This window comes from Antechinus flavipes, chromosome 2 (assembly GCF_016432865.1).
Source record: "Antechinus flavipes isolate AdamAnt ecotype Samford, QLD, Australia chromosome 2, AdamAnt_v2, whole genome shotgun sequence".
Lineage (NCBI taxonomy): Eukaryota > Metazoa > Chordata > Mammalia > Dasyuromorphia > Dasyuridae > Antechinus > Antechinus flavipes.
This window is the reverse complement of record NC_067399.1, coordinates 499,629,629-499,656,000: the sequence shown is the minus strand read 5'-3', so window position 1 is coordinate 499,656,000 and position 26,372 is coordinate 499,629,629. Positions and strand designations below refer to the sequence as shown.

Below are 26,372 nucleotides of genomic sequence, written 5' to 3'. Positions count from 1 at the left end.
CCGAGGCAGAGAGCTGGGAACTCGGAGATGGGACTCTGAGGCCTCTCTGAACCAGTAGCCGGGCCTAAGGAGACTGTTCAAGGCTATGCTTTTGGAGGCTGCCTGTCTTCAATTATGCCTACTCTCTGAGCTCGAGGCTCGGCTACTGGGAAGTTAGAGAACACATGGGCACGAATTCATTGGCATACTCCAAAAGATGAAAAGTTGGGTACTCAACTAGTGGAAAGACAAGATAAATTTGAAGAGATTTTCTAGACTAACTCCCTTCCTTTAGGGGAAGGAAATGACTTGTGATCCTGTGGGAGTTACCTAGGCATCGGGAAAGGACAAATGACACATTAGTAAAAGTAGGGAGAAAAGGGCATTCGAGCTGGAAGTTATATAGCCCAGGGTTCGTGGGAGGAGGGCGGGTGGATCTTCCGGTCCCACCTATCACACAGGCAGATCCGTCAATCAACAAACATATTTAGGATCCATGGCTGTGTGTTCCTAAGGTCACATCTATGTGTGTGGGTGTCTGTAGACACCAGCTACTGCGAGGGATAAGGAAAGTTCCCACTTGCAAGAACGCTCCCCGCCCCCAACGAAGCTAAACAGACTAGGGGGCCATCTTTCTTTAGGGCGATTAAGTTCCGGGGTGGGGCCGGCTGGAAGAGAGGGCGGAGAGTGTGGCCACGCGCGGGGGCGGGTACTTTTCAAAGAACCCTGGAGCGCTCAGCCCGGCTCCGCCCCGGCCTCCCCTGCACCTGTCTGCCCCAGGAGTTCCGCCTCTCCGGCCCTCAGCCAATCCTCACTCAAGGCGCTTCCTATAATTCCCGCCTTCCTGTCCCGGTTCCTCTAATCTCCAAGCGCCGAGGCGCGTTCGACCGCCTCTTCCGGGTTTACGGTTGGGTCGGGTGGGGGGCGGGGCCCGGGGGCCGAGGCGATGGGGCCGCGGGCGCTCCTCAGCCCCGGGGTCCTGGTACGAACCGGCCATACGGTGCTGACATGGGGGATCACGCTGGTGCTTTTCCTGCACGAGACAGGTGAGCCTGGGGCCCCGCCCGATAGCTGTCAGACTCCCGTGGGAACCGCCCCCAATCTGGACATCCCTTCCTCACCCCATCCCTGAGAACCCGCATCTGGTGGGTGCCAGCGCCCCAGCACGCGCAGGTCCCGGCCTCAGCCGCTGCTGGCCCGGCGCCCGCTCTCCTGGGCCCCCTGGCTGCCCCGGGTCTTGTGTCTCCTCGCTGTCATTTCTTTCTGCCTCTGCCTGCGGGACTCCGCTTTCCTTCCCGAGCATCTCCCGGCCTCTTCTTCCAGCTGCTTCGGGCCGGCCTCCCTCCCCACCTATCCCGGTCTTTCTGGGTCTTTGTCTTCCCCTACCTCCAGAGCTGAAGCAGCAGGAAGCCCGAGGGGAACTGCTGCAGCCCTTGCTCTTCATCCTGCTGGTGCTCTGCTCGCTGCTGCTCTACCTGGCCGTTTCTCTCATGGACCCTGGCTACGTGGGGCCTGATCTGGAGCCCCCATTGAACCAGCTTCAGGTAACCCGCTGCCCCTGGAAATGTGGGACAGGAGAGGCTTTCATGTTTTCCCTGACATGCCCCCGTGGGTTTCCCCGTTGTCACAGGGAGGGAGCAGAGCTGAAACCAGAGCCCAGATTTCTACTCCCCGTGTTTTGCTTATGTGTGGACAGTTCCCAAACCTTGGGGGTCTGAAGCCCCCACTAGGCGACAGCTTCTGTTCCTCTCTGGCTTCCCACCCAGAAAGAACCTAAGGAGGAGCAGACAGCGATGATCCCCCCGAGGACGCTCCGGCTCCGGCGCTGTGGCTACTGTTTGCTACAGGTTGGTGAAGGAGACACCAGGGGACTGAGACCAGCAGGGACATCGGAGGCAGAACGGCCTCTTTGCCCGAAGGGGCTTTTTGCCCTCCCTCAGAACCAGGAACTTGGTGGAATCGAGGGAGAAGCTGAAGGGCCACTCAAGTCCCCTCCTTCTCCCTACTCCTGCTTGTCCTGTGTAGATTGTGATCTTCCCCCAGCAGCTTTCCAAACTCTGCTAGTTTCACCTCCTCCCAGAAGTGTTCCTAGCCTCACACCTCTTCTAATCTTTGTAATCCCCAGCGGCCACTCAAATCTAACAAACTGTCCTCACAATTAGCTAGTGATAGCCTAGTTGAAATTTTTTGCCCATATTATTTCTCCTCTTTCCCATTGGGAGGTCTTCCATTCCCCTTAACAACCCTAGTGTCTCTAGCTTCAAAAGTGAACATTCATCCCTGCTCCTGTACTAATAGGCTGTCATAATCCCCTTCCCAACCCCACAGCAGCCCCTTCGTTCCAAACACTGCCGCTCCTGCAAACGCTGTGTCCGTCGTTTTGACCACCATTGCCCTTGGATTGAAAACTGTGTGGGGGAGCGCAACCACCCCCTCTTCTTGGCCTACTTGGCAGTTCAGCTGGTGGTGCTCCTGTGGGGCTTGCACCTGGCCTGGTACGTACCCTCGTCCCTAACTTGGAGATTTGCCCTGCCTCCTTGCCCAGAAACACTTCAGGAGGGATAGGGTCTAGGACAGCCCTACAATGTGGAGTTATCAGGAAATAATATGTACCCATAGCTTTCTGTTTCCTAAGGATAGTCCATATGAAGAATGGGTGTGTCTGTTTCTTCTCTGAAGGATCTTTAGTTCAACTGAGAGTTCTTCCCCAATGCTCCTCCTTCCACCCTGCCCCCTGCAGGTCTGGCCTCCATTTCCAAGAGCCCTGGCAGAACTGGTTGCAGCACAACGGTCTCCTTTTTGCTACTTTTTTGCTGCTGGGCATCTTTTCAACTGTGGTGACACTGCTTCTGGCCTCTCATCTCTACCTGGTGGCCAGTGATATGACCACGTGGGAGTTTATCTCCCCACATCGAATCGCCTACCTCCGCCACCGATCCGACAGCCCCTTTGACCGTGGCCTTGCTCGAAACCTGGCTCGATTCTTCTGTGGCTATGGGGCAGTGCCCTGGGAGGTACTCTATGCCCAAGAGGAAGAGGGTGAGGCTGTGTAGGGCCTCTAGGAGAAGGGGATAGTAGCATGCAAGCTCTAGTGGCTAGCATTCAGATCAACATGTGCCTGTCAAGGTTCCACTTAGATTTTATTCCATCTTGTCATTTCTATCCCCATAAGGTTCTAGAAAAGAAGGTCAACTCTTTGCTACCCTTGACCCATTTGTGCCTAAATCCTGGATTCTTTCCCATTCTCCATTCCTGTGGCAGGTTGCTGGCCCCCTGGGAAACCACTGCAGAACAATGCCCAGAAGTTTCATCCCAGAGGCATATTCAGTTGGGTCAGGACTAGGGACTTAGACAGTAGGGCTTTTTAGGGCCAACTGGAAACGGTCACAGAGGTAGTGTCAAGGAGGCCTCGGCTGGCTCAAGGCCCAAGGAAGGAGGAAAGAGGAACTGAGGCTCAAGTATGCACCCCCACACTTACCCAGTCTATTTACATGGGAACTCTTGTTTAGCGTAAAGACCTTTGAATTTTAGTTCCCAGTGTAGCCTCAGAACTTTTATATTTTTCCTTCCTTCCCCTCAGTATCCCTGGCCTTCCCAATTCAAACCAATTCCCCTAGGGTTCTGCAGTTTACAAATTTAATAATCCAAAAAGCAGGTAGCTTGTTTGAGGGGGAAAAAAAAAAACACCAGTGCACCCTGCTTCCCACTGTGACCCTTCAGGGGGTGTGTGCTTTGTACAGATATGTTCAATAAATCCTGGCTGCTGACCAGCCTTGGCTCCAGCTGCTGTCACCAGCTCACTCCCCAACTTCCATATCCTCCTCTCATCCTTTCCCAGTCTAGACCTAACCTGGGAAGGGCCTATAACAACCAGAGAAGCCTCTTCCTCAACCTTCTCTGCTTGTCTGCAAGGGAACAGAGGGGAATTAATTGGGACCAGAATAGAATTCATAAATAAGGGAGATCATTCCCTTCCCTGGGGTTGATGATGGCCAATAGCTTCAAGGGGAGGAAACAGTGCAAAAATTGTGAGAAATAATTCCTAAAGCTTCAAGGTGAGTGGAAGATGGGGTCTGCCCACTGAGGAGAAAAGAACCTACTAGCGGCATATATAGAAGGCCTACCAACCTTTCTTATGTCCCCAGGCTAGCTTTGTAAACCCAGCCAGATAAAGAAGAAAGGGATATGGCATACTATTCAAGGCTGCCCCCCTTTCTGATGGCTCAGACCTCCAGGAACCGGTCTGAAACATAGTCGAAGCCTCGAAAAGCAGCTTGTTGTCGGGAACTGAGTGGACAGCGGGGATCAGGAGGTGTTAGGGCTGGGGGCAGCACAGTAAACTCTTGGTCAAAGTGGCATAGGTCAGCAGGTCCACGAAGCAGCGGCACATAGGGAGGCTGGACCTGGCAGGAAAATAGAGCCTCCCAATCTGTTGACTGAGGTTGGGGTGGGGGGGAGGAGAGAAACAGAAGAGAGGTTGAAGGCATCAGTAGTTATCGATACCTTTGCATCTATCTACTCCCACGTATAGTTCCTTTTCTACTGACCAAACCCAATTCCTCTCCCTTTCATAACTGGCCCAGGAGTACTCATTTCCAAAGCAAGTCACCAATCCACAAGGATTATGTACACACACCCTCTTGGAGGCACCACCATCTTACCCTGAAGAAAGGATGGCCTTTTATTTCCTCTGCATCCTGTCGGCCTGCCCCCAAACGCTTCTCGGGACACTTCTGGAGTAACTATGAAGGCAAAGGAGACAAGACTCACTTTAGGCAGCCCCAGGCCTCTTCTCCTTAATCACAACAGCTGCTAGACAGAAGTAGGGCTCTTAATGACTAGGGGATGAGGATGGAAGAGAAGGACAAGTTGCTCTGCACCAAGGGTCCTGGTACAGCATCCTGCCTGCCTGGGTGCCCACCTTCTGAATGAGTGCAAGTGCCTCCACAGACAAGAAATGGGGATAGGGAGCTTCTTCATTTACGATGCAGTCAAATACCTCCTCCTCTGTGTCCCCAGGGAATGGGCACTGTGAAGACAAGCATTTCAGGTGAGGGGAGTTAGCTCCTATCAAGTCCCTCCTGCCTGGCTTCATGCTTCATAGAAAGGTAGTCTGGCAGGACAGGGAAGAGTGGACTTACCTCGCCCACAAGCATCTCATAAAGCAGCACACCCAGCCCCCACCAGTCTACTGCTCGTGTGTACGATTCATCTATCAGCACCTCAGGTGCCAGAAACTCTGGAGTCCCACAGAATGTGCTCGTACGGTCTCCAAAGCCCATTCCTGCAAGGCCAATATACAGAGCAGTGGGTCAAAGGAGTGGAGCTCAACATCTACATAAGTACCTAAACTCTTTTCCAATTTATAATTGGAAATTATAATTTACAATATATAAACCAGGGCAGCTGGGGTGGGGAGGGGAGAGGCCAGGGAGAGTCATTTCACACCAAAGTTTCTCTGTTCTATGTAAGTAAGAATTCTTGCCTAAGAATCCTTTTAGAAATACATATATAGCCCCAATAAATAATGAACAGACAACTCTTCCCAAGTAGAGCTAAACTGAGTCTGAGCTCATCTAAAGAGAAATCTGAACAAAGAAATGGTCACTTAGAATTGACATTTGGAAGCTACATGATTTATCCTAACCCTGAAAGCAAGGTGCCAAAAAGGCTGTAGTGAGGACTGCTGGATTTTGAGTCTTTGCCCCCAAACTAAGCTCACCTTCTTTACACAGCCCAAAGTCAGCAATCTTGAGAAAACCTTTGGCATTCAGGAGGAGATTATCCAGTTTCAAGTCCCTGATGACCAAAGGGAAAAATGGAAGTAAGGCAGCAGAAGAAACTAAGGAGATTGGGTCTTAAGGGACCTCAACTAATCAGCTCTGAATGCTCTTGGGAAAAGCTAAAAAGGAAAGGTTCTTCTCCTTCAACCCCCAACCAGGGTATCTCCCAATGAAGAAGCTCAGACTTGAAGCAGAAGGGTCCCTCACACTCCCTTTCTTCGAGAACCTGAGGATTTACCTGTAAACAATTTTCTTCTCATGCAGAAACTGCAGGCCTAGGACTACACAAGCCAGATAGAACCTGAAGAGAGATCATAGCAATGGCCTTTAGGAGTTAGAACTGAAAGGAATCCTAGAAAAAGTCTTTAAGATGAGAATGCATGACCTAGGCCACACAGGGATCAATAAGCCAGAGACAGGGCAAGTGAGAAGGGACCCTTAGAACACGAGGGACAAATGAAGGAGGGATTTTACTCTCAAAGACCCTCTGCGCTCATGACCCCAAACTCTTGTTGAAATCATCCTCTTCATGGTGATTAGCTTAGGTGCCACCTTTTCTATCAAGTTTGCCTAGAGCTCCACAGCCAAAAGTAACCCCACCCATTTGACTAAAACATTTTGCATCTCTCCTCTGCTAATACTACCTCATATTACGCTTAGTAGTAGTAGCATTTATACAGTGCTTTTTCTACATCATGGCACCTCTTCTAAACCTCAAAACCTTATGAGGTAAGGGTGCCATTACTAAGTGAGGTCAGATTTGAATTCAAGTCTTCCTGATTTAGGCCCAGCACTTCATTTGCTGCATCTCCAAGATGTCTATTTGTGCCTATGGATAGTAATAAACTGAACTGAGGATAGTGACTATAGAACAATTTGCATCTTTGAATCCCAAAACCCAGCACAGTATCTTAAACTTAAGTCTTAGTTGAATTGAATGAAAATTTATATGAACCAACAACTGCCCTTGGGTGGAGGAGCCCAGAGGAAAAGGCATGGTACCAGCCTGGCAGTTAGATAAAAGTGAGATAGGGAGCAGTGTGGGGGAACAAAAGGGGTAAAGGGAAGAACGCCCACCGAGCTTGGGGCTCCGGAAAGACATCAGCATGGATTCGCATCATCAGGTCACCCCCAGGTACAAACTCAGTCACAAAACAAAAATGGCTGGAAGTCTGGAAGCACACCAACAGAGAAAGCAGGAAGGGGTGGCCAGAATGGCCCACCATCTCCAGGATCCGCTTCTCACAGTATAAGCTGCAAACAGGGATATGGGGTGTAGGCATCAAAGCATGGGGTAAGAGGCCAGTTCCAAAGGGTATTCTTGATCTGGGGCCAACTGCCATCCCTCTCCCTATCAGTTTGCCTTGGAGACAGCCCTGGTTACTATAGCCACCCCTCAGGATAACAGGTGCTCCCATCCATTCACCTCTCCAGCTCATCCCGGCTCAAAACATCCTGCTTCTTCAGCACCTTGATTGCGTAGAATGTTCCAGTCTTCTTATACTGAGCAAGGAGAACCTGGAACCCAGAGACAGGCTGGGACTCAGAGGAAGGGTGGAACTAAGAAAGAGCTTCCTATACTATCCAGTGAGAATAATCCAGTGGCATCCTAATGAGTATCTGCATTTGTCAAATCCTATCCCCTTCTCCAGAGAATGGAGCCTTTTCCATCTAAATCCTCCCCTTCTGCCACCCTTTTTTTCCCATACCCACAAGGGAAGTCCTCTGTAACCTGAGACCTCTCAGAGGTCCTATAATACCTTCCCAAAATGACCACGGCCCAGCACAGCAACACAACAGAAGTCCTGGAACTTGGGAGGTTTCCTACAAGAAGGAAGAAGGGTGGGTGCTAGAGGAAGGGGAAGGGCAGCTTGCAGAATAAAGGAAAAAATACCCACCAGGAGCACTATATTCAGCCTCTTGGGCCCTGACTTCTCTTACCAATGATTAAAGCCTAGCTAAGGGCAAAGCAGCAAAAGTGGAGACTGGGGTGGAACATCCATATCCCTGCCTCGAACCTATCCACTTCTGCCTTATCTCCCATCCCCCCACAACCCTACTACACAGGCATTCCCTAGGTAATTGAGTTATTCTCATTCTGAATGTTATTCCTGTTTTGATCTTTAGTAGTGGTTACCTGCTGGGGGTGGTACACGACCCCTGTCTCAGACTGTTCCGGTATTCCATATGGGGACGTTTGGTACACTGTAAGGAAATGGGGTTGGGAAGAGCTCTCAAAACAAGACTAGCTTCCCCTCTCAGACACCATTATGGCTCTCTATATCCCAGGTTGCAGAGGAGGAAGAGAATGCACAGCCCTGCCCCTCATCCGTCACCTCATGGCCCCCTTACCGGTGATCCCACAGATGCTGAATCCAGGGGCAGGTGGAGACGTGGGGGTTTTGGTGGCAGCTGCTCCCCCAACCCAGTTTTCCGTGGCAGGACCTCCTCAACCAGAGGCTTTGTCAGAGGGAAGGAACTATGGGGAAAAGGAAGCATGGAGATAAGGCTTTTATGAGAGCATGGCATTTTAGAACTTGAAGGGTCATCTCTCATCAACCACCTCTTTGTACTGGTAAGGAAACAGGCCCAGAGATATTAAATGCTCAAATTCACACAGTAACTAAGTGGCAGAAACAGGATTGGAATACAAGTCTTCTGACTCAAAATCCAGTACTCTGTCCTCTACACTATGAATCCTTAGCTTGGTGAAATAGCAAAGCTCATAAGGCATAAAGACTTGATGATTCTGACCTTGAATGAACAACAAAAGCCTTTTTTTCCCCTCCAACTCCCACTAAACCTTACCTGGGGGAGGAGGAGCCAGGGGAGTCATGTGAAGGGTTTGGGGAAGGCCGCCCCCCAGGAGGGCTGAGAGTACTCAGGGAGCTGCAAGGAGGTAGCAGGCTCATGACCAATCTGCCCCAAGCAGCCATGCTGATATTCATCTGTGAGGCCCGGAGGAAGTCTTGACCTGAAAGAAATAGAGCGGGGTCAGCTGAGCCCTCTCCCCCTTCCTCCCCACTCTCCCCGTTACTCTGGCAGCCCCTCCCCAGCTTCACCAGACTCCTCACCACGGTGTTTGGAAAAAATGCACTTCTGCCTCTGAAGCCGTGGCCTCCTTTCGATAACAGGGTCACAGAACATCACCTAAGGGCAGCATGGAGGGAGAAACCATAGGGGTTACAAATGCACATGGCAGTTTCTCTGTGTAAGCAGCTTTCAATCAAGAATTATCTGTCCATTTTTTGCCATCTCTTTTTCATTTTTTAAAATTGATCTTCCTAAAACTCAAAGGGTTTTTGAATATCTATTCCAACACCTTTATTTTCAGATTCGGAAACTGAGGCCTAGGAAAGCTAATGACTCCCCTAAGGTCCCCTGGGATTAGGAAATAGAGCCGGGATTGTGACCATTATTTTCTGCTCATGAATCTAGTGCTCTATCTACCTTGCCAGCAGTCCAACATACATCAATTTCCAAAAGATGTAGCCCAAGTTCCATAATAGGTTGATCATCAAGCTCAGACCAGAACCCAGCTCTAAATCAGAGCCAGAGAGAAGATGGCCTAGGGTCAGTCCTCAAGAGTTTGAGGGTGAGGATGGGCCATGTGGACCTTTTCCATTTATGAATAGTTTTTCCAACAACTACTACCCCATAACCTCTATCAGAATGACTTTAAGGATATTTCTTGCCCATGATGAAAATAAGGAAAGGGAAAGAGTACAGCAGACAGAAGAGGGAACTGCATTACCTCCACAAAGAGCTGGCCCTGAGGCTCCAATGCCAAGGACAGTGTGTGGCGTGCATTGTCCAGAAAATCCTCCAGTCTCAAGAAAGCTACACCACAAAGCTCCCGCCAATCTCTCCACTGGACCCCAATCTCCAATTCACGAGACTACAATGGAAGTTGATTTGGGGGAAATGGTTCTCAATCCCCTGGGAACCTAGCTCCCTCTCAGTGAAGCTGACGTGAGGGGTATGTTAAGTTTTGGGGTAAGAGGGGCCCAAACCCAGTCTGGGGAAGGGTGAGGAGGTAGAATTTTGACTCAGAAGAGTGTTAGTTCCCCTCAACTAAGTGATGACAGGGCCAATGTCAGCCTTACCCGCTCTAGAGGAATCAGAAAAGTCTGGTCCCAGGCCTGAGCACTCATAGGCCCCCAGCCTGTCTGGCCCACCACATGGTTATCCACCTTCAGCACTGCCAGAACCTCCTCTGTAAGGATCAGAGCCAGTGAGAACAGGGGATGGGGTACCACGGACACCAGTCAGGAAGTAAATTAACAGGGAGACTCTTGTGGAGGTCATGGCCAGGGAGATGGGGAATCAGCAGGCAGGGCGAAGTTAAGTGGAGTATGGGAGAGATGGATGGTCACAGAGAGGATGGAGACTCCCCTGCCATGGGCAAGACTAAGTCATGGGTTGGGGCAGGGATATACAAAGCTCCAGAGGAGGAAATAGGGAGAGTAGGGTTACCTACCCCAGAGGACCCACTTGGTCACTTCCCAAACTTACTGGTCAGTTCTTCAACACGCTGCTGCTTGCCCCAGCCCCACGGCCGACTTTCTCCTGGGCTACCCACCAGTGCAGCCACACGGGACCGGCCAGGAACCACTTCTAACAATGCCTGGCATCCTGTGAGCCGAACCTCCAGGGTCCCTGTGGGGTAAAATGCCGGGTTCAGATTTAATTTCTCCCATTATCCCTGAGCTCAAAAGACTCAGAACTTAGAGCAGAGAAAGACAGTTTGAAGGATGAACATTCTTCAGACAGAACTACTTGGTTCCTGGCTTCCTTTTACCTTTATGTAAGACTAATAAGGAAGGGAGGGAGAAAGAAAAAGAAAGAGGAAGTAAGGAGCCATATCTGCAGTCATGGAAATCAGAGAAAATGTGGGAAGTCATGACCACTACTCAGAGGCCAACCATTGCCAAGCTGTTCTATTACCTCCTCCCTCCCTCTCGGCTGGGAGAGGGCCTCTGTCCTGAGCTCCTATAGCCTGTGAGACCTGAACCATTCAAAAGCATCAGACAGTTTCAAGACTAAAGGAACTTCAACGGCATCTAGTACAACCTCTTCCCACAGCAGAAATCTATTCTATGACATCCCTGAAAAGTAGGCATTTAGAAGCTGAATCATTAAAAAATGTTTATTTTAAGCCAAAATCTGTCTTCCTTTAATTTTTATTTGTTGCTTCTAGTCTTACCCTGTAAGACCAAACAAAGAGTCCAATTTCTCTTCCATATAACCACCTTTCAAAAATATGTGAAGGCCGCAATCATTAGTGATTGATCACCTCCACTTTCATGGTAACTATTTTCTGAATTGAAAAATGAAACTCATGATCCGATAAAGGCTATATTTGCTAAGTTTTAAATATATTTCTTTTCTTAAAATTGGGGCACTCCTGGGGAATTCAAGATGTGAAGTTGTTCTATCTTAAGTTATTAATAAAAATGAATGCATGAACTTCTCTTAACAAGCACTGTGTTAAACACTGGGAAACTTTAAAAATTAAAGACAATCTTTGCTCTCAATGAGCTTAAGTTCTAAATACATCCAGCCTTGCTGACTCTGATCCCAAGCCTTAAAGGAACACAGGAGGAGAAGATATGGCCAAGAACCTGACACTGAGTTGAAGAGAAAAGAATAATGCTACTATGGAGGATCTGTGAAGTATAGAACAAGTGGTACAAATAGCAAATGCTGGAAACATTCAGAAAGAAAAGATCTCTGACCACTCTAACCCTCTAACCTTCAAGGAAGAGCAGGCCCTTGAGATGAGACTTGGGAGATAGAAGTCAAATAACTTTCTCCCACCCCTAACTTGTCTTTATACAATGTTTTAAAGTATACAAAGTATTTTCTCCTCAACAACTCTGCAACATGAGGGCAAATATTATTCTTGTTGTGGAGATGAGGAAACAGAATCTGTTGGTGTCAGGTATGGCAACATTTGCATCCCAGCTCCAATACTTATTAACTCTGCAACATAAATCCAGCATTGTAGCCACAAAATATCAGGAAGAAAAAGAAGGTCATTCCAGGCTGTAAAACTTTATGCAAGAAGATATTTTTATCTATTATGTCTTACTCTCCAAGCAGGGCATCTGTCCTTCTAAGGCAGAGATCATGACTTCTTCAAACTACACAGAGAGACATCAGAAAATACTGATTGATTTGACAAAAAGAAAAGTCCCACAAACATCAAAGAAGTGGAACTAAGCCACCCAACATCTGGACAATGGCTAACCCAGTTTTTCATACTTAAATGCAATGGAATATTACTGAGCTATGAGAAACAATGAATATGAAGAATGCAGAGCAGCACTGGAAGGTTAACATGAACTGATGCTGGGTAAAGTGAGCAGAACCAGTAAATGATATTTTTGATAACTATGACTGTGTAAAGGGCAAGAAAAGTAAAAAAAAAAAAAAAAAAACCAAGTAAAAGAGAAAGGTTAGAAATTATAATGATTAATCTCATCCCAAAGATGTGATATAAGAAGATGCTACTCCTTGCTTCTTTGTAGAGGTGGAGTCGAAAACATGATTGTGGAACACCATATATATGTCAGATTTCTTCAATATGGATATTTTATTGAACTTTTTTTCTTCTTTATTGCAAAGGATGGCTTTCTGGGAAGAATGGGTGAAAGGACACTGGGAAATATTACGTGATGTGAAAATGAAAGATATCTATAAAATTTTATTTTAAAACTAAGCAATTTATGGCAAATAATAAATGGTTAATAAATGATTTAACTAATAAATGCTAACTGATTTATTAACTTGGGTCAGAAAGCCCCAATTCTAAGAAATAACCAAGAAAGAGGCAAGGACCCAAGAGATTCAAGTCCTTGATGACAAGATACCCACCCAGTCCAACAGTCACCCCATGGATCATATAAATATCCCTATGCTTGGGGAGGAGAAACTAGGGCTGCTCCTGTCTTCCTCTTCCTCTGTAGTTCAGAGGTACTTCAGCCTTTTCTCTCAGGTGATCTTGAGGTTGGGCTCTCAATGATTACTCTTCCATGCCCTGGGGTTCTTGAAGTAGACTGTTTTCTGTCATTTCCTAGATTCTGGAAACCCTAAGATAATGACCCCTTAGGAGTCTTTCAACTCAAATACCAGAGGAAGAAGTTGAAAATAAAGACATGAAGAGGTTAAATATAACAGAAGAAGAGAGAGATGGCAGACATGAGGGAGTCAAAAGAAGACAAGAAGGGAATTAAAAAACAGACTCAAAGAATCTTAAAGCTGGCAAAGACCTTACAAGAGAGGATATTAGAAAAGAATTTTAAAATGTCAGAGCTTAGTATCTAGGTCAACTCAATGTCATTGCAAGATTCCTCTCTGTAGGATCATAGAGGTCATTTGGCCTCTGCCAAGATATCTCTAGAGACAAGGAAGCAGAGAAGGAACTCTTGCTATTATCATTACAATAGTATTAACAGTACAATAAATAATGCTACCTTGTACTTGTAGAATAAATTGCTAAGTATTTTTTTTTCACCTTCATTAATATTTTGGATCATCACAATATCTCAGGAAGGGAGGCAAGGTTGAATTTGGTAATAGTATTTAACATATAAATAGAGGCCTAGAGAAATCAAATGACTCAGGGATCCCATCTCTGTCCCCTAGATCTCCCCCCACTTCCACTTCATAGAGGACTAGTGAGTCAGTCTTCCTGACTCTCCATACAAGGTTCTCTCTTCTTAAAAGTAGGACTTGAGAAAGGAAGGAGAAGTTAAGCCTGAAGAATACGAGGAAATCTAACACCCACCAGGAATACCATATTCAGCCTCCCCAGCCCTAAATCTTGTACCATTAAGGCCAGGCGGAGGGCCATGTAGCTACAGCTGAGCCTAGGGTGAGCATCGAGGACAGTACCTGTAGCTCTTCCTCTATGCTCTGGGTGAAGGTCAAAAATGAGTAAAGGGGATCAGGTTCCTTACCTGTGAGGGCTATGGGTTTGATGAGAGACCCAGTGGGCGGGGGACTCCCTGGCATGCCCTCCCGTAGCTCTCGGGCCACAAGGATTCGGAGGGGGTGAGCTGGAGGAAGTTCTGTCATTAGCCGTTCCAGAGCCAGACGGAGGAGATCCAGCTTCTGCAAGGACTCTTGGAGCCGTGTCTGGGCCTTCAGGGCAAAGAGAAGAAATAGAGATAAGGTAGAGACTAGTATTGTCCCCCCAAATACCTTGCTCTATTCTTTCCCTTTAAAGTTCAGGGTTTCTGAGTGGTCCATTCAGAAGATCTTTCCTTATTGTCCTATTCAGGGACTGGGGAAAAAGGAAGAGTCACCAGGAGAACCTGAGGGGGGGAGGGGAGAAGAAAAGGAAAAGGAAAGTAGAGGAAGAGAAAGGGTGAAAGTAGAAAGGGCAGAAAATACTTTCTCTATTTGAATTAGTTCCCAAGGTTGCAGAATAACTCATAGAATTTAGAACAAGAAGAAGCCTTAAAAGTTATCAAGCCCATCTCCTTCATTTTACAAAGGAGGAAACTGAGTCCAAGGCTCAAGGTCATCTAGGGAGCAAGCAGCAGAGTCAGGTCCTCTGACATTAAACTGACCCCTCTTTTCTCTTAATGTTCTGCCTACCTCCTCTCAGAGGAATGAATGAGACACTCAGGCAGTGGATACCCCTCAACCCCCATCTTCAACCTTGATCTCCAATCTCACCTCAGCCAGAGTCTTACGGTCTTGTAGCCTCCGGCCCCCCAGCAGTTTCACCACATTCTTGGCCCCTTCTGCTACAGCTGTCTCAATGTGAAACCGATGACGAAGGTCCCCAACCCGGAGCTCCCTTCTCTGTTCTGGCCCTGGGACAGTATAAATGTGGTAGCAGATGGGGAATAGTGTGGGAGGGGGAAGAAGAGCCCCATGGGACACCTCCCCACTCCAGATCTCAGGCTCTTCCCCAGCCAGGGGCTCAAGGTGCTTCACCTGGCGCCAGAGCTTCCCCACAGGCTCCCAGCTTCCCAATCTGCATTCGAAGAAGCTCGATTTTCACTTTGCTGTCTCGAAGCATTTGCTGAGCAGCTGACAGCAGTCTTCGTTCCTGTGGGTTCAAGGGAAGCAGAGAGGACCAGGCCATTAGATGCCCCAGCCAATACCCACTCATGACACCTACAGCAGACCTTCAAACACAACCTTTTCTATCAAGCCAATGTGAACCCCTTCCAAACTCTACTCAAAAATCCCCCTGCAGAAATCTTCTGCAGAAGAAAAGATTCAGATACCCTATCTGTATTAGCGTTGAGCATCCATTGGATAGGGTGTAACTAACCAACAGGATCAAGAAAGGCTTCATGGAGGAGGTGGCATTTGAGTTTTGTCTTTAAAGAACTGGTTAGCAGAGATTCTAAACATGGCTACCATGTGAGGACCCTCTGTCCACTGGACCCTCTGTCCAGTGCCCTCCTTATCTCTACCTTCGCCTATACTTTAACTTTACTTATCCAATAATAAACCTCTTTTATCAATCTAGAAAAAAAATAAATAAAATAAAGAACTGGTTAAATGGAAACTGAGTGGATGCCTATCAACTGGGGAATAGCTGAATAAGTTATAGTATAAGAATGTCATAGAATATTATTGCTCTATAAGAAATGATCAGTAGGATGAAAAGAGACTTGAATGAACTGATGATAAGTGAAATGAACATTGAACGAAGAGAACATTGTATATAGCAACAACAATATTATGCAAAGATCAGCTGTGATGGACTTGGTTCTTCTCAACAATGAGGTGATTCAAGCCAATTCCAATGAGTGATAAAACCATCTACTCCAAGGAGAGCCATAGAGACTGAATGTGGATCACAGCATAGTATTTTCACTTTTGTTGTTGTTTGCTTGCTTGTTTTTTCTCATTTTTCTTTTTCTTTTTTTTTTTTTTGCAGAATGATAAATGTTGAAATACATTTAGAAGAACTGCACATGTTCAACCTATATTGGATTACTTGCAGTCGAGGGAAGGGAGGGAAGAGAGAGAGAGAAAGGAAAATTTGGAACACACGTTTTTTCCTTGTGCAGCATGATAAATGTTGAAAAACATTTAGAAGAATTGCATATGTTTAACCTATATTGGATTACTTGCAGTCTAACGGAAGGAAGAAAGAGAGAGGGAGAAAGAAAAATATGGAACACATGTTTTGCAAGGATGAATATTGATATCTTTGCATGTATTTTGAAAAATAAAAAGCTATTATAAACATTTTTTAATTTTAAAAATTGGTTAAAAAAAGGAGGAGATTAGGAAAAGGGAGGATATTCTGGGCATGGAGGAAAGCTTATGCAAAAGCACAGCAGTGAGAGAGCCCTATGAAATTAATATTTTTATCTCCATAATAATCTCTTAAACTTTTCTATCAGTCAATTAACATTTAAGTATTAGTGCCAGGCACTGTGCTAAGTCTTAGAGAAGTCCTGGAACATTTCCTGCCCTCAGGGAGCTGACAGTCTGCCAGAGAGGTGACATGCAAAAAAATTATGTACAATCAATCAAGTTATCTAGAGAATAAACTGGAAATAATCAACACTGTATCATAACTAAGGGAGACTAGAAAGAGGCTTCCTTTAGGATGGGAGATTTTAACTGAGAATTATCTTGTTTCATTGGTTTTTCTTCCTCCTCAATCGAGGAGCTATCCAGGGATATGACTGAATTTCTTCTAGGCCTTCTTGTGGGCCAGGGCGACATCTGTCTTGTCATCCCAAGCTCCCCAAGAGTGATGTCTCTTTCCTCACTGTAGGTCCTCCTGAGGCAGGAACCCTAGATCTCCTGTCTCCTTTGCCTTATCCACAGATTTCATTACATCATTTCTCTGTTCAAGAATGTTCAGCCTCTCCCTATCATTAGCTTAGGGAAGCTGTAAATCCTATATCTGGCATTCAATTTTTGCTACCTTTCTTTCCCAACTTTATCTCATGTTACTCCCTTCCTGATGCTCAAGTAGGCGATAACCAAACCTGACTTTTTGATCCCTTACATCATTGTGTTTTTGCTCAGTGTTCCCCATGCCTAGAATATACTCCTTTTCACTATGGAATTTCTGCCCATTTTTTTCCCTCAATACTATTTTATTTTCCAATTACATTCATTTTTGTAAGACTTTGTGTTCCAAATTTTTCTCCGTCCCTTAGGACACCAACAATCTGATACAGATTAAATATGTGCGATCCTTTTAAACATATTTCCATATTTGTCATATTGTATTGCCCATTTTTTAGGGACCAAACTCAAATGTTCTTCTCCATGATTTTTTAATCTTTTACAAATCTAATTCAGCACTTCTTGTAGGATGTAATACATTTAATTATTTTATAATAATTTGGATTATGGGTACCTATGGCATCTTACCTCCCTACCAGACTGCAAGTACCTGAGGGCAGGATCTTATTTTGACTCTTCCCCAGTAATTAGCACTGTATACTACATACAACAAGTGCTTAATATATGTTTATTGCTATTGTCTTTACTCATAGTGTCCTAGCATTTATTTTGGAACACAAGAAGTTTTCCCACATTAAATGCTCAGTTTACCAACCTCCTCTCACATCTGCTGAGGAGAGAATGCCCCAGGCCCAGGCTCCAAGTATCCTTGTGCCCAACTCTAAAATAGGTCATGAGGGTCTCACCTTTGGGCTGCCATTGGCATAGGTGTTAGTCATGTTCTCTGCTCCCTGTTTCACTTTCAGCTCTATCTGCAGCTGCTTTCTCAAAGCTTCCAGATGTCTGGTCACTGGCTTTTCCTCCCTTGGGTGAGGCTCAGAGGCTGTGAAATTTATAGGAGAAAACAAAATCCTGGCCTTCTCCTTTCTCTCTTGAACCTTTGTCCAAGAATTCAGGATGGGGAGAAAACAGCAGGAGGAGGAAAAGGTTAGGGTGGAAAGTTGAGGGGCAGATCTCCTAAACTTGGCCTTTTCTCAAGCCTAGAAGCTCCCTGGTTATTAAGATACATCTCAGCCTCTGCAGCATGTTCTATAAGATAGCTACATAGGGCAACAGAGAATAAACATGATCATGTCCAGGAAATCAGGTGATCTCAAGACCAAAGAGTTACATACCCCGATATCTCTATGCTGCTCAGAGTCATTTATTAGGTAACACACTAGAACAGGGAGGTTCTTAATCTGGAATCTGAACTTGTTTATTAGTTTTCTATTTAATAATTATATTTCAATATGCTTTCTTTCTAACCCTATGTGTTTTTTTTAAATTTTGTTTTGTTAACATTTAAGAACATTATTCTGCCCATCAATTGGAGAATGGTTGAGTAAATTGTGGTATATGAACGTTATGGAATATTATTGTTCTGTAAGGAATGACCAGCAGGATGAATACAGAGAGGACTGGCGAGACTTACATGAACTGATGCTAAGTGAAATGAACAGAACCAGGAGATCATTATATACCTCAACAACGATACTGTTTGAGGATGTATTCTGATGGAAGTGGATCTCTTCGATAATGAGAGCTTTAATTGATCAATGATGGACAGAAGCAGCTACCCCCAAAGAAAGAACAATGGGAAATGAATGTAAACTGCTTGCATTTTTGTTTTTCTTCCCAGGTTATTTATACCTTCTGAATCCAATTCTCCCTGTGCAACAAGAGAACTGTTTGGTTCTACACACATATATTGTATCTAGGATATACTGTAACCTATTTAACATATAAAGAACTGCTTGCCATCTGGGGGAGGGGGTGGAGGGAGGGAGGGGAAAAATCGGAACAGAAGCGAGTGCAAGGGATAATGTTGTAAAAAATTACCCTGTCATGGGTTCTGTCAATAAAAAGTTATTAAAAAAAAAAGAACATTATTCTAATTACTGAGTCTGAATCCCAAGGAAATCTTAAAGGAGGGATAAGGACATATATGTGCAAAAATGTTTGTAGCAGGTCTTTTATGGTAGCAAAAAATTGGAAAATGGGTAGATGTCCATCAATTGGGGAAAGGCTGAACAAGTTGTGGTAATTAAGATAATGGAATATTATTGTTCTATAAAAAATGATGAACAAGCTAATTTTAGAAAGGCCTGGAAAGATTTACATGAACTGATGATGTGCGAAACAAGCAGAACCAGGAACACACTATACACAATAACAACAAGAATGTGTGATGATCAATTACAAAAGACTTGGTTCTTCTCAGTTGTTCAATAATTCAAAGCACTCTCAATAGACTCTGGACAGAAAGTATCATCTGTATCCAGAAAAAGAACTAAGGAAACTGAATCAACATATGTTCACTTTTTTGTCTGTTTTTTAATCTCCTCCATGGTTTTTCCCTTTTGCTCTGATTTTTCTCTCCCAACATGATTCATAAAGCAATGTGTATTAAAAATAAATAAATTTACTAGGAAAAAAAAAAGAACATTAGTCTGAGAAAGGAAACATTAGGTTTCCCTAGACTGCCTAAAGGGTGCACAATCCAATAAAGGCGAACTCTTTCACTAGAAGGATCTGAGGGTCAAGAATAATCACCCTCCATCAGACTGAACTCCTTCAGGACAAAGGGACACCCATCATATCTGGTGCTCCCCAGAAGTGGGGACCCGAAATGCTTTCAATTTTAGTTTTGCCGAACACTGTCTCATGGTATTTAGAGATAAAAAAGAGGATAGGATCAGAGATTTGGAACTAGAAGAAACCATTCTTAGAGATCATCTATTTCAATCTCTTCATTTTCAGAGAGGAAACTGAGTCACAGAAGAGGGAAGAGACGTAGAAGTAATAAATAACAAAGCTACAATTGGAATCAAGATCCTCTGATTTCAGACACAAAGCTTTTCCCATAAGGCTACATTGCTTTCATAATAGGTTACTAAGCTGCAGGGGAGAATGCTTAGAGTGTGGGATAAAGCCTTCAGGCCATACTCCAGAACTTCCCCCATACAGTCCCCATGCAGCTCTCATGGGCTGAAGGGATGAGGACCTAGCCTTTACTCTTTTCTTGGATCCCCAGTTTCCCCAGTAGCCAGACCCATCCTCCTTGTCCAGTCAGGGCTCACCAGCAGGGCTCTGGGCCTCGTCAGGGAGCAAGATGTGAGCATGGAGCTCCTGCAGGTCCCAATGGAGCTGCTCCAGTCTTCGGGTGGAGGAACGGAGAAGCTGGTCCACATGGCCCAGGTCCCGACGGGCAGTGGTGACCTTGCGCAAATTTTCAGCACCTTCTTTGATCTTCAGCTCTTTTTGAATGGCTTTTCGGATCACTTCCTTTTCACCTTCCAGCCGATGCTGGGAACTGGGGTCTGACAAGCTCTCACCTGAGCACAGCTGCACTGTAGAAGTCCCCTGCATGAGATAAAGGAGGAGGAGGCACAAGTCAGATGGGGAGGCCTGAGGCTCCTCCAGAATCGATAACTCCAAAAAAGGGGAAGAGTCTTTATGATAGAGGGACCCCAGAGCCACAGGGATGTGTCTTTCATCCAAGGGAGCTCCTCAAAGAAGTCCTGGAAGGTCTTTGGTAAGCTGATGTCAAACTTTCTTTCCTCTACCAAATCTGAAATCTTTGGTCAAAAAGACATCTGGAAGAACAAGCTCCTCCATCTCCCTATTATTTGCTAATTCTCTTTTGACAAGGAACATAGCAATTAAACAATGTCTAAAGTGAACCGCAGCTTCCCCACTCTGGGCTTCTGCTTTCCCATGGCAGCCAGCCTGCTCTCTCTATGCAAATCCACACAAATTAAAGCTTGACTTCATATTGGCCCTCTTAGACAAGCTCAACTGAAATCAACCACATGTGGGTGAATCCAGAGTTAGAAGACTGAGTCCTGCCTCTGACACTCATTGCTGTCACTCTGGGCAATGAGGATGATATTATTAGCCAGGGTCAATATTATTTACAGCCTTTTACAGATAGATCTGTCTTCTCTCTGATCCTAAATTAGTTCCTAGGCAAGAAGAGAAATCTGAAGTTCCTAATTCCTATTTTTCAACTTAAGTGGCAGAAGTAAATGCAGATTACAGCCTTGGACTCATAAGGCCATGGTAGGCCATCAGGTAGGAATTCATACCCAATAGAATGAAATTCAAACATCATCCATCAGGATTTTTATCTGTCCTCTGAATCTCCTTTAAAGGTCACCAGTCCAGTTTTCATTTCCTTCCCTCCTCCCATTCCAGGTGGATTTTATCCAAGTCATTTAAAAAGTTTGGTGGGGAATCCCCAGTTCCCAAGATCCCCCAGGAAGACATTTCCACCATTTATCCACTAAGTCCTACCTAATAACTACCATTAAATCAATCTATTTTCTCCCCTTATTCTCTTCAAAGGAGTCCAAATATTAGTTCAAAATCCTCACATATATGCCCCAGTACAACCCCTTCTTGTCTGGCCTCAAAGATTATGTTTTCAAACTTTCCAAAGCAATTTCTCATTCCTGTCCAAGAACGGAGGAGAAGGAGGTATTATTTTCATTTTTCATATGAGGAAACTGAGATTCCAAAGGATGAAGTATCTTGTCTGATGTTATGCATAGAATTAATGATAAAAGCAATACTAGAACGTAGGTATCTAGACTCCTAGTCTAGGAAGTCTTTCTACTATATCATCATCAAGGCAGGAGGAGTATCTTGAGATGGGGCTTAGATACTAAGAAGAACAGAATTCTTTGGTTAAGAACCTAAAGGTAGGATAAAAATTAGTCTCACTAACTTGCTCAGAGGGAAAAAAAATTAAGGGCTGCCAAATTTCAAAGCTAAAATATTTTCCAGGAGCAGAAACTGACCTCACCCAGTTCAGCTACCAGCCCAGAGGAACCCTGCCCAGGGGATCCCTCCAAATTTCTATATTACCTTGGGGGTCATACCAGTCTTCATTTTCTTGGGGGGGGTAAGAGAAGCCCCAACTGGTTTCTAGCTGCCCTCTTGTCTGCCCCTCCCAGTCTGGCTAGGGCCTAAGACAGGGGTGGGGGCCCAAACGGCTCAGGAAATCCTTCACTCTCCACCCGCTCCGGGCCTTAGGCCAAGCTCCTGAGCAAACAAAGATCCCATGGAGAGGGGGGCCTGGCCACTAGGGTCCTGAGTCACTCTCCCTGGTAGGGAGGTTCCCAGCCAGGAAATCGGAAAATGTGTACAAGCTACCCTTGGAACAAATCAGCCAATCTAGTGGGGAGAGAGATGCAGTGCCCAGAGAAAGGACAACCTAGGCAAGTTCATCCCTTATGTTAGCAGGGGCTAGGAACTTCCCACCCAATTTAATACCCTTTTTTGTTTAGCTTGGGCTCTTCATATATTCCATATTTATAATATTTTGTGTTTTCCTAAACCTGGACATGTATGACAGTCTATTGGACCTAGAGAGAGAGACTTTATTGATCCATTAGTATTCTGGAGTAAATTCCACTGTTAAGAATGGGGAGACTGAGACCCACAGAGAATAAGTAAGCAGATCACAGAGCCAGTTAGAGGCAGAAATGGTCCTGTAACAGGTAGAATGGTTTAGTAGTGGGGCAGTAACTAGAAAGAGAACCAGATTTAACATCAAAAGATCCCAAGATCTGTTCCTCATTGTCCTGACTTTTGGTTAACATTATTTGTGATCTACTTGTCGGCAAGGCTCAGGCTCTACCCTGTAAAATGGGGCAAGAGAACTAGACCGTAGAGGTCCCATCTTGCTCCATCTAAATTTAATAATCATCCAGTCACCTCCAGAAGCCTTCCAGCCCTAAATTCGAATTCTATTTCAAGGAGTTCTAGGTCTCTAGGTTCCCAATCTGGAGTCTTTCCATTACATCCCATCTGCCCTAAGGAAAACACTAGGAGTGAGTGGTGTGGACAGCCACCTGCAGTGAAGGGGTCCCTCAGCCCCTCCTGACGCTCCAAAGCTGGAAGAGACATCTGGGCCAAAGTCTTCCTGGCTACCTTCCTAGGGAAAAGGTAAGGATAGGCAGAGGATCTTAAACGCCGCATCACGGATTCAAGTCCACAGAGCCCCTGAAATGTACGCAAAGAACCATTGTCTGTGGAACCTGAGTTAAGAAATGGGAGTTTGGAGAGTAGGTCTGAGCGTGTGACCGCCAGGCCAGGCCCAGGGGGTGCAGGGGTAGGGCAAGTCCGCAGCAGCTAGAGCTGGGGCAGGTGAATCCAGATTCGCCCCTTCCGCGGGAGGGACCTGTCTAGCCGCCCCCCACCCCCCCACCCCGGGCACATCCCTCCACTGTGTCTGTCTGGTGGCCTCCTTCCTCAGCAGGTCACCCTGCTTCCTCCCTTCCCTTTTCAGAGCTTCGGCGACCGTCCCCTTCTGCCTGTCCCGCTGCCCCCTCCCCCTCCATGCCTTCGCCTCCCCTCTCCAGGTGTTCCCGCCCCTCCTTTCCGCGCCCCGGTCACACTCACCTGCCGCGGATCCCCCATGCTGCCCGCGGCGGCTCGGTCCCCGCAGATGCGGCTCCTCCGGAAGCCTCGGCCCCTCCAACTGCCCTTTCAAACTTGAAACTTCCCGGGGAAGCAGCTCCCGAGTCGCGGGATCCAGCGCCCCCTCTCGAGGATGGAGACCCTGCAACTCCCTCTCGGGATCCTGGGAAATCCCGTCCCAGCCCGAGACCCCGGGACCCCGAGCCCCTCCCGGAATCCGGGGGATTTTGTCTGCCCTTCTCCAGGATCGGGGGATTCGGCTCCCTGTCCCGGACTGGACGGTTGTTAGAAAGCCCAAAGCTGCAGCAGCGCGCCCAGCCCCACCCTGAAGTCCAGTCGGCTCGGGGATCTGGAGGGGTTTCCCCACCCCCCCACGCCCTTGCAGACCCCGCCCCCTCACCTAGCTTTCCCTGGAGCACCTCCGCCCGGGGTGGGAATGGGGGCGGAGTGGTGGTGATCTCCGTGCTGCCCTGCGGGAGTTTGGAAAAGGGTTAGGAGAGGCCAAGGGAAGGGGGACCCCTAGGTCCCGGGGCTCCGGCTGGGGAAGGAGCGGTGCCCTTGACATTGTCCTTGGCAGGTGTTCCATGTTTGGAGGCAGAGCGGTGTAACGGGAAGAGCGGGGAATTTGCAGCCGGACTTGGGCGGAGAGTTCGGACTCCAAACTACTTCTCGTTTGTGTAAACTTGGGTTAGTCATTTCCCGCCTCTATGTTTCCGTTTCTTTTGCTATAAAACTAGGAAGGTAGACTAGCGGAGCCCTTTGCGCCCCCGTTTTCTAACGGCCTCCACTGGAGGCTGACGCCGTCAGGGCTTTGGAAGGGACCTTAAGAGAGAGAAGACTGAGGTGAGATAGAAGCTCCGAATTGGAGTGGGGACTATTACCTCCTCAGCCCTTAGCACAACGCCCAACACTTTATAGGGGTTTAAAAATGCATATCGATTGTTATCCGAGGAACTGAGAACGGACGAGACCCAAACCAGGCCAACGATAATCTCATAGATTCAATTCAACTAACATTTACGCACCAACTATGTGCCGGTCATTATTCTAGGTGGTGTAGATGGGAGAAAACCGTCTCCCCACACAACAGACCTTGCTCTCTTTATCTTTCTGGGGACTGACCACCTGGGAACGGCTGACCCGAGGAGGAAGAGAGCGCCACCGAGATTCCCGCGGAAAATGCATGGAACCTGAGCTGGCCTTTACATGAAGTTAAGGATTCTAAGAAAGAGTTTAGAGGAGGAAATGCTGGACGGAGAGAGCCGACCTGGGAGACAGAAAGATAAGAGTCCCTCTTCTGACTTAAATTGGCCGAATGATCCTAGACATCTAATCCCTCTCAGAGCCCGGGAGCATGTGCTAAGGGCACCGAGGGGCATTAGGCAAGGGAACTACACAGTCAGAAAGGAGGTTAAGGAATATCATTTTAACAGCTGTGTGGAGGACTTAGTGGAGAGGACAAGGAACTTAAAAAGGGAGGGAATTGCCACAGCAATCATCCAGGCAAGAGGTGTTAAAAGCCTGAACTAAACTGATAGCCTTGAGAGGGAAAAGGGGGTCGTTGGACAGAAATTCTAGAGTCAAAAAAGACAAGATTTAGATTCGGTGGAAAAGGAGAGAGGGAGTGGGAAGTCAAGGATTACTTAGGTTAGGGAACTAAATGACTAAAAGGATGGTGGTACCTTCAATAAAAATAGGGAAATTTGGGGAAGGGCCAGGTTTAGGGGGAAAGATACTGACTTCTGTTTCCGACATGTTGAGTTTTGAGAGGCTGATGGAAGCTCCAAATGGAGACATCCTCAAGCATTTCAAACTTTCTTCTTCTGAATTTCAGAATACCACTATCTTCTCAGCCAGCACCCCAGGCTGTTAACTTCAATATCATCTTCAATTGTTGGTCAGCTTGTGCTCCATCACCTTTAATCTGTTTCCAAATATTGTTATCTCTTACCTTTTTTAATTTTTTAGCTAGAATTGTCATTTTTATTATATTAGCTTGGCCCAGCCATAAACAATTGTTTAGATCTGACTTTGTGTGAGAAGTGTTTTGTAATTGTGTTCATAAAGTTCTTGGGTTTATCTTGGCAGGTACACCCCCAAATACTTTATTTTGTCTACAGTATTTTTTTTAGGCATTTACTAAATATTTATTGATTGGGTGACTTTTTGGGAAAAAAGTTTTTTATAAAAGCTTTTTATTTTCAAAACATATGCATGACAAATGTTTGTGGGAGGTCTCTTTGTAGTGGCCAGAAACTGGAAACTAAGTGGATGCCCATCAATTGGAGAATGGCTGAATAAATTGTGGTATATGAATATTATGGAATATTATTGTTCTGTAAGAAATGACCAGCAGGAGGATTTCAGAAAGACCTGGAGAGATTTAATGAACGTTGCTGAGTGAAATGAGCAGGACCAGGAGATCATTATATACTTCAACAACAATACTATATGATGATCAATTCTGATGGACCTGGCCATCTTCAACAATGAGATGAACCAAATCAGTTCCAATGGAGCAGTAATGAATTGAAGCAGCTACATCCAGCGAAAGAACTCTGGGAGATGATGAACCATTACATAGAATTCCCAATCTCTTTATTTTTGTCTGCCTGCATTTTTGATTTCCTTCATATGAAATATGTACTATTTCAAACTCCGATTCTTTTTATACAGCAAAATAACTGTTAGAACATGTATGCTTATATAAAAAGCTATAATAAAAAATATGCATGGATAATTTTTCAACATTAATCCTTGCACAACCTTGTGTTCCAAATTTCCCCCTCTTTCCCCCATTTCCTTCCCTAGTCTCTACAGTAATTTTTTAAATAGCTTTTTATTTACAAATTATATGTATGGGTAATTTTACAGCATTGACAATTGCTAAACCTTTTGTTCCAATTTTTCCCCTCCTTCCTCCCACCACCTCCCCTAGATGGCAGGATGACCAGTAGATTCTACAGTAATTTTAAATGGAATTTCTCTATCTCCTATTGATGGACTTTGTCAGTAATATATAGAAATGCTAATGATTTGTATGGGTTTATTTCTATCCTGCAACTTTGTTAAATCTGTGAATTGTTTCCAGTAGGTTTTTGGATGATTTTCTAGGATTCTCTAAGAATATCATCATATCATCTTCAAAGTGGTAGTTTTATCTCCTTATTGCCTATTCTAGGTCCTTTCATTTCTTTTTCTTTTCTTATTGCTAAAGCCAACATTTCTAGTGCAATGCTG

At 45.8% G+C, this 26,372-nt stretch overlaps 2 protein-coding genes across 2 annotated transcripts; one reads left to right on the top strand and one right to left on the bottom strand.

Moving 5' to 3' along the window:
• The first annotated feature begins 894 nt into the window (after window positions 1-894).
• On the top strand, window positions 895-3,761 carry ZDHHC12 (zinc finger DHHC-type palmitoyltransferase 12). Its single transcript, XM_051980124.1, has 5 exons — window positions 895-1,025; window positions 1,372-1,523; window positions 1,746-1,826; window positions 2,308-2,474; window positions 2,720-3,761. The coding sequence occupies exons 1-5, from the start codon at window positions 926-928 to the stop codon at window positions 3,030-3,032; spliced, it is 813 nt and encodes a 270-aa protein (XP_051836084.1). The 5' UTR covers window positions 895-925; the 3' UTR covers window positions 3,033-3,761.
• Window positions 3,101-25,934, bottom strand: PKN3 (protein kinase N3). The gene is made up of 22 exons (XM_051973772.1): window positions 23,115-25,934; window positions 19,787-20,069; window positions 17,411-17,697; window positions 14,715-14,829; window positions 14,451-14,590; window positions 13,727-13,910; window positions 10,278-10,421; window positions 9,869-9,978; window positions 9,517-9,660; window positions 8,837-8,912; window positions 8,571-8,736; window positions 8,115-8,241; window positions 7,916-7,967; window positions 7,523-7,611; window positions 7,189-7,280; window positions 6,840-7,016; window positions 6,001-6,063; window positions 5,702-5,778; window positions 5,121-5,263; window positions 4,901-5,008; window positions 4,641-4,721; window positions 3,101-4,415 (listed from the first exon to the last, which is right to left on the bottom strand). The coding sequence occupies exons 1-22, from the start codon at window positions 23,130-23,132 to the stop codon at window positions 4,203-4,205; spliced, it is 2,889 nt and encodes a 962-aa protein (XP_051829732.1). The 5' UTR covers window positions 23,133-25,934; the 3' UTR covers window positions 3,101-4,202.
• Window positions 25,935-26,372: the final 438 nt, after the last annotated feature.

Excerpts from the sequence above, each read along its gene's own strand:
- PKN3 (XM_051973772.1), bottom strand. Across the intron at positions 8,737-8,836 it reads CATTTTTTCCAAACACCGTG|GTCAAGACTTCCTCCGGGCC; the intron begins GTGAGGAGTCTG and ends TATTTCTTTCAG. Across the intron at positions 4,722-4,900 it reads CACTTGCACTCATTCAGAAG|TTACTCCAGAAGTGTCCCGA; the intron begins GTGGGCACCCAG and ends TTGCCTTCATAG.
- ZDHHC12 (XM_051980124.1), top strand. The coding sequence starts at position 926 with ATGGGGCCGCGGGCGCTCCTCAGCCCCGGGGTCCTGGTACGAACCGGC. Across the intron at positions 1,026-1,371 it reads GCTTTTCCTGCACGAGACAG|AGCTGAAGCAGCAGGAAGCC; the intron begins GTGAGCCTGGGG and ends CCCTACCTCCAG. Across the intron at positions 1,827-2,307 it reads GTGGCTACTGTTTGCTACAG|CAGCCCCTTCGTTCCAAACA; the intron begins GTTGGTGAAGGA and ends CCAACCCCACAG.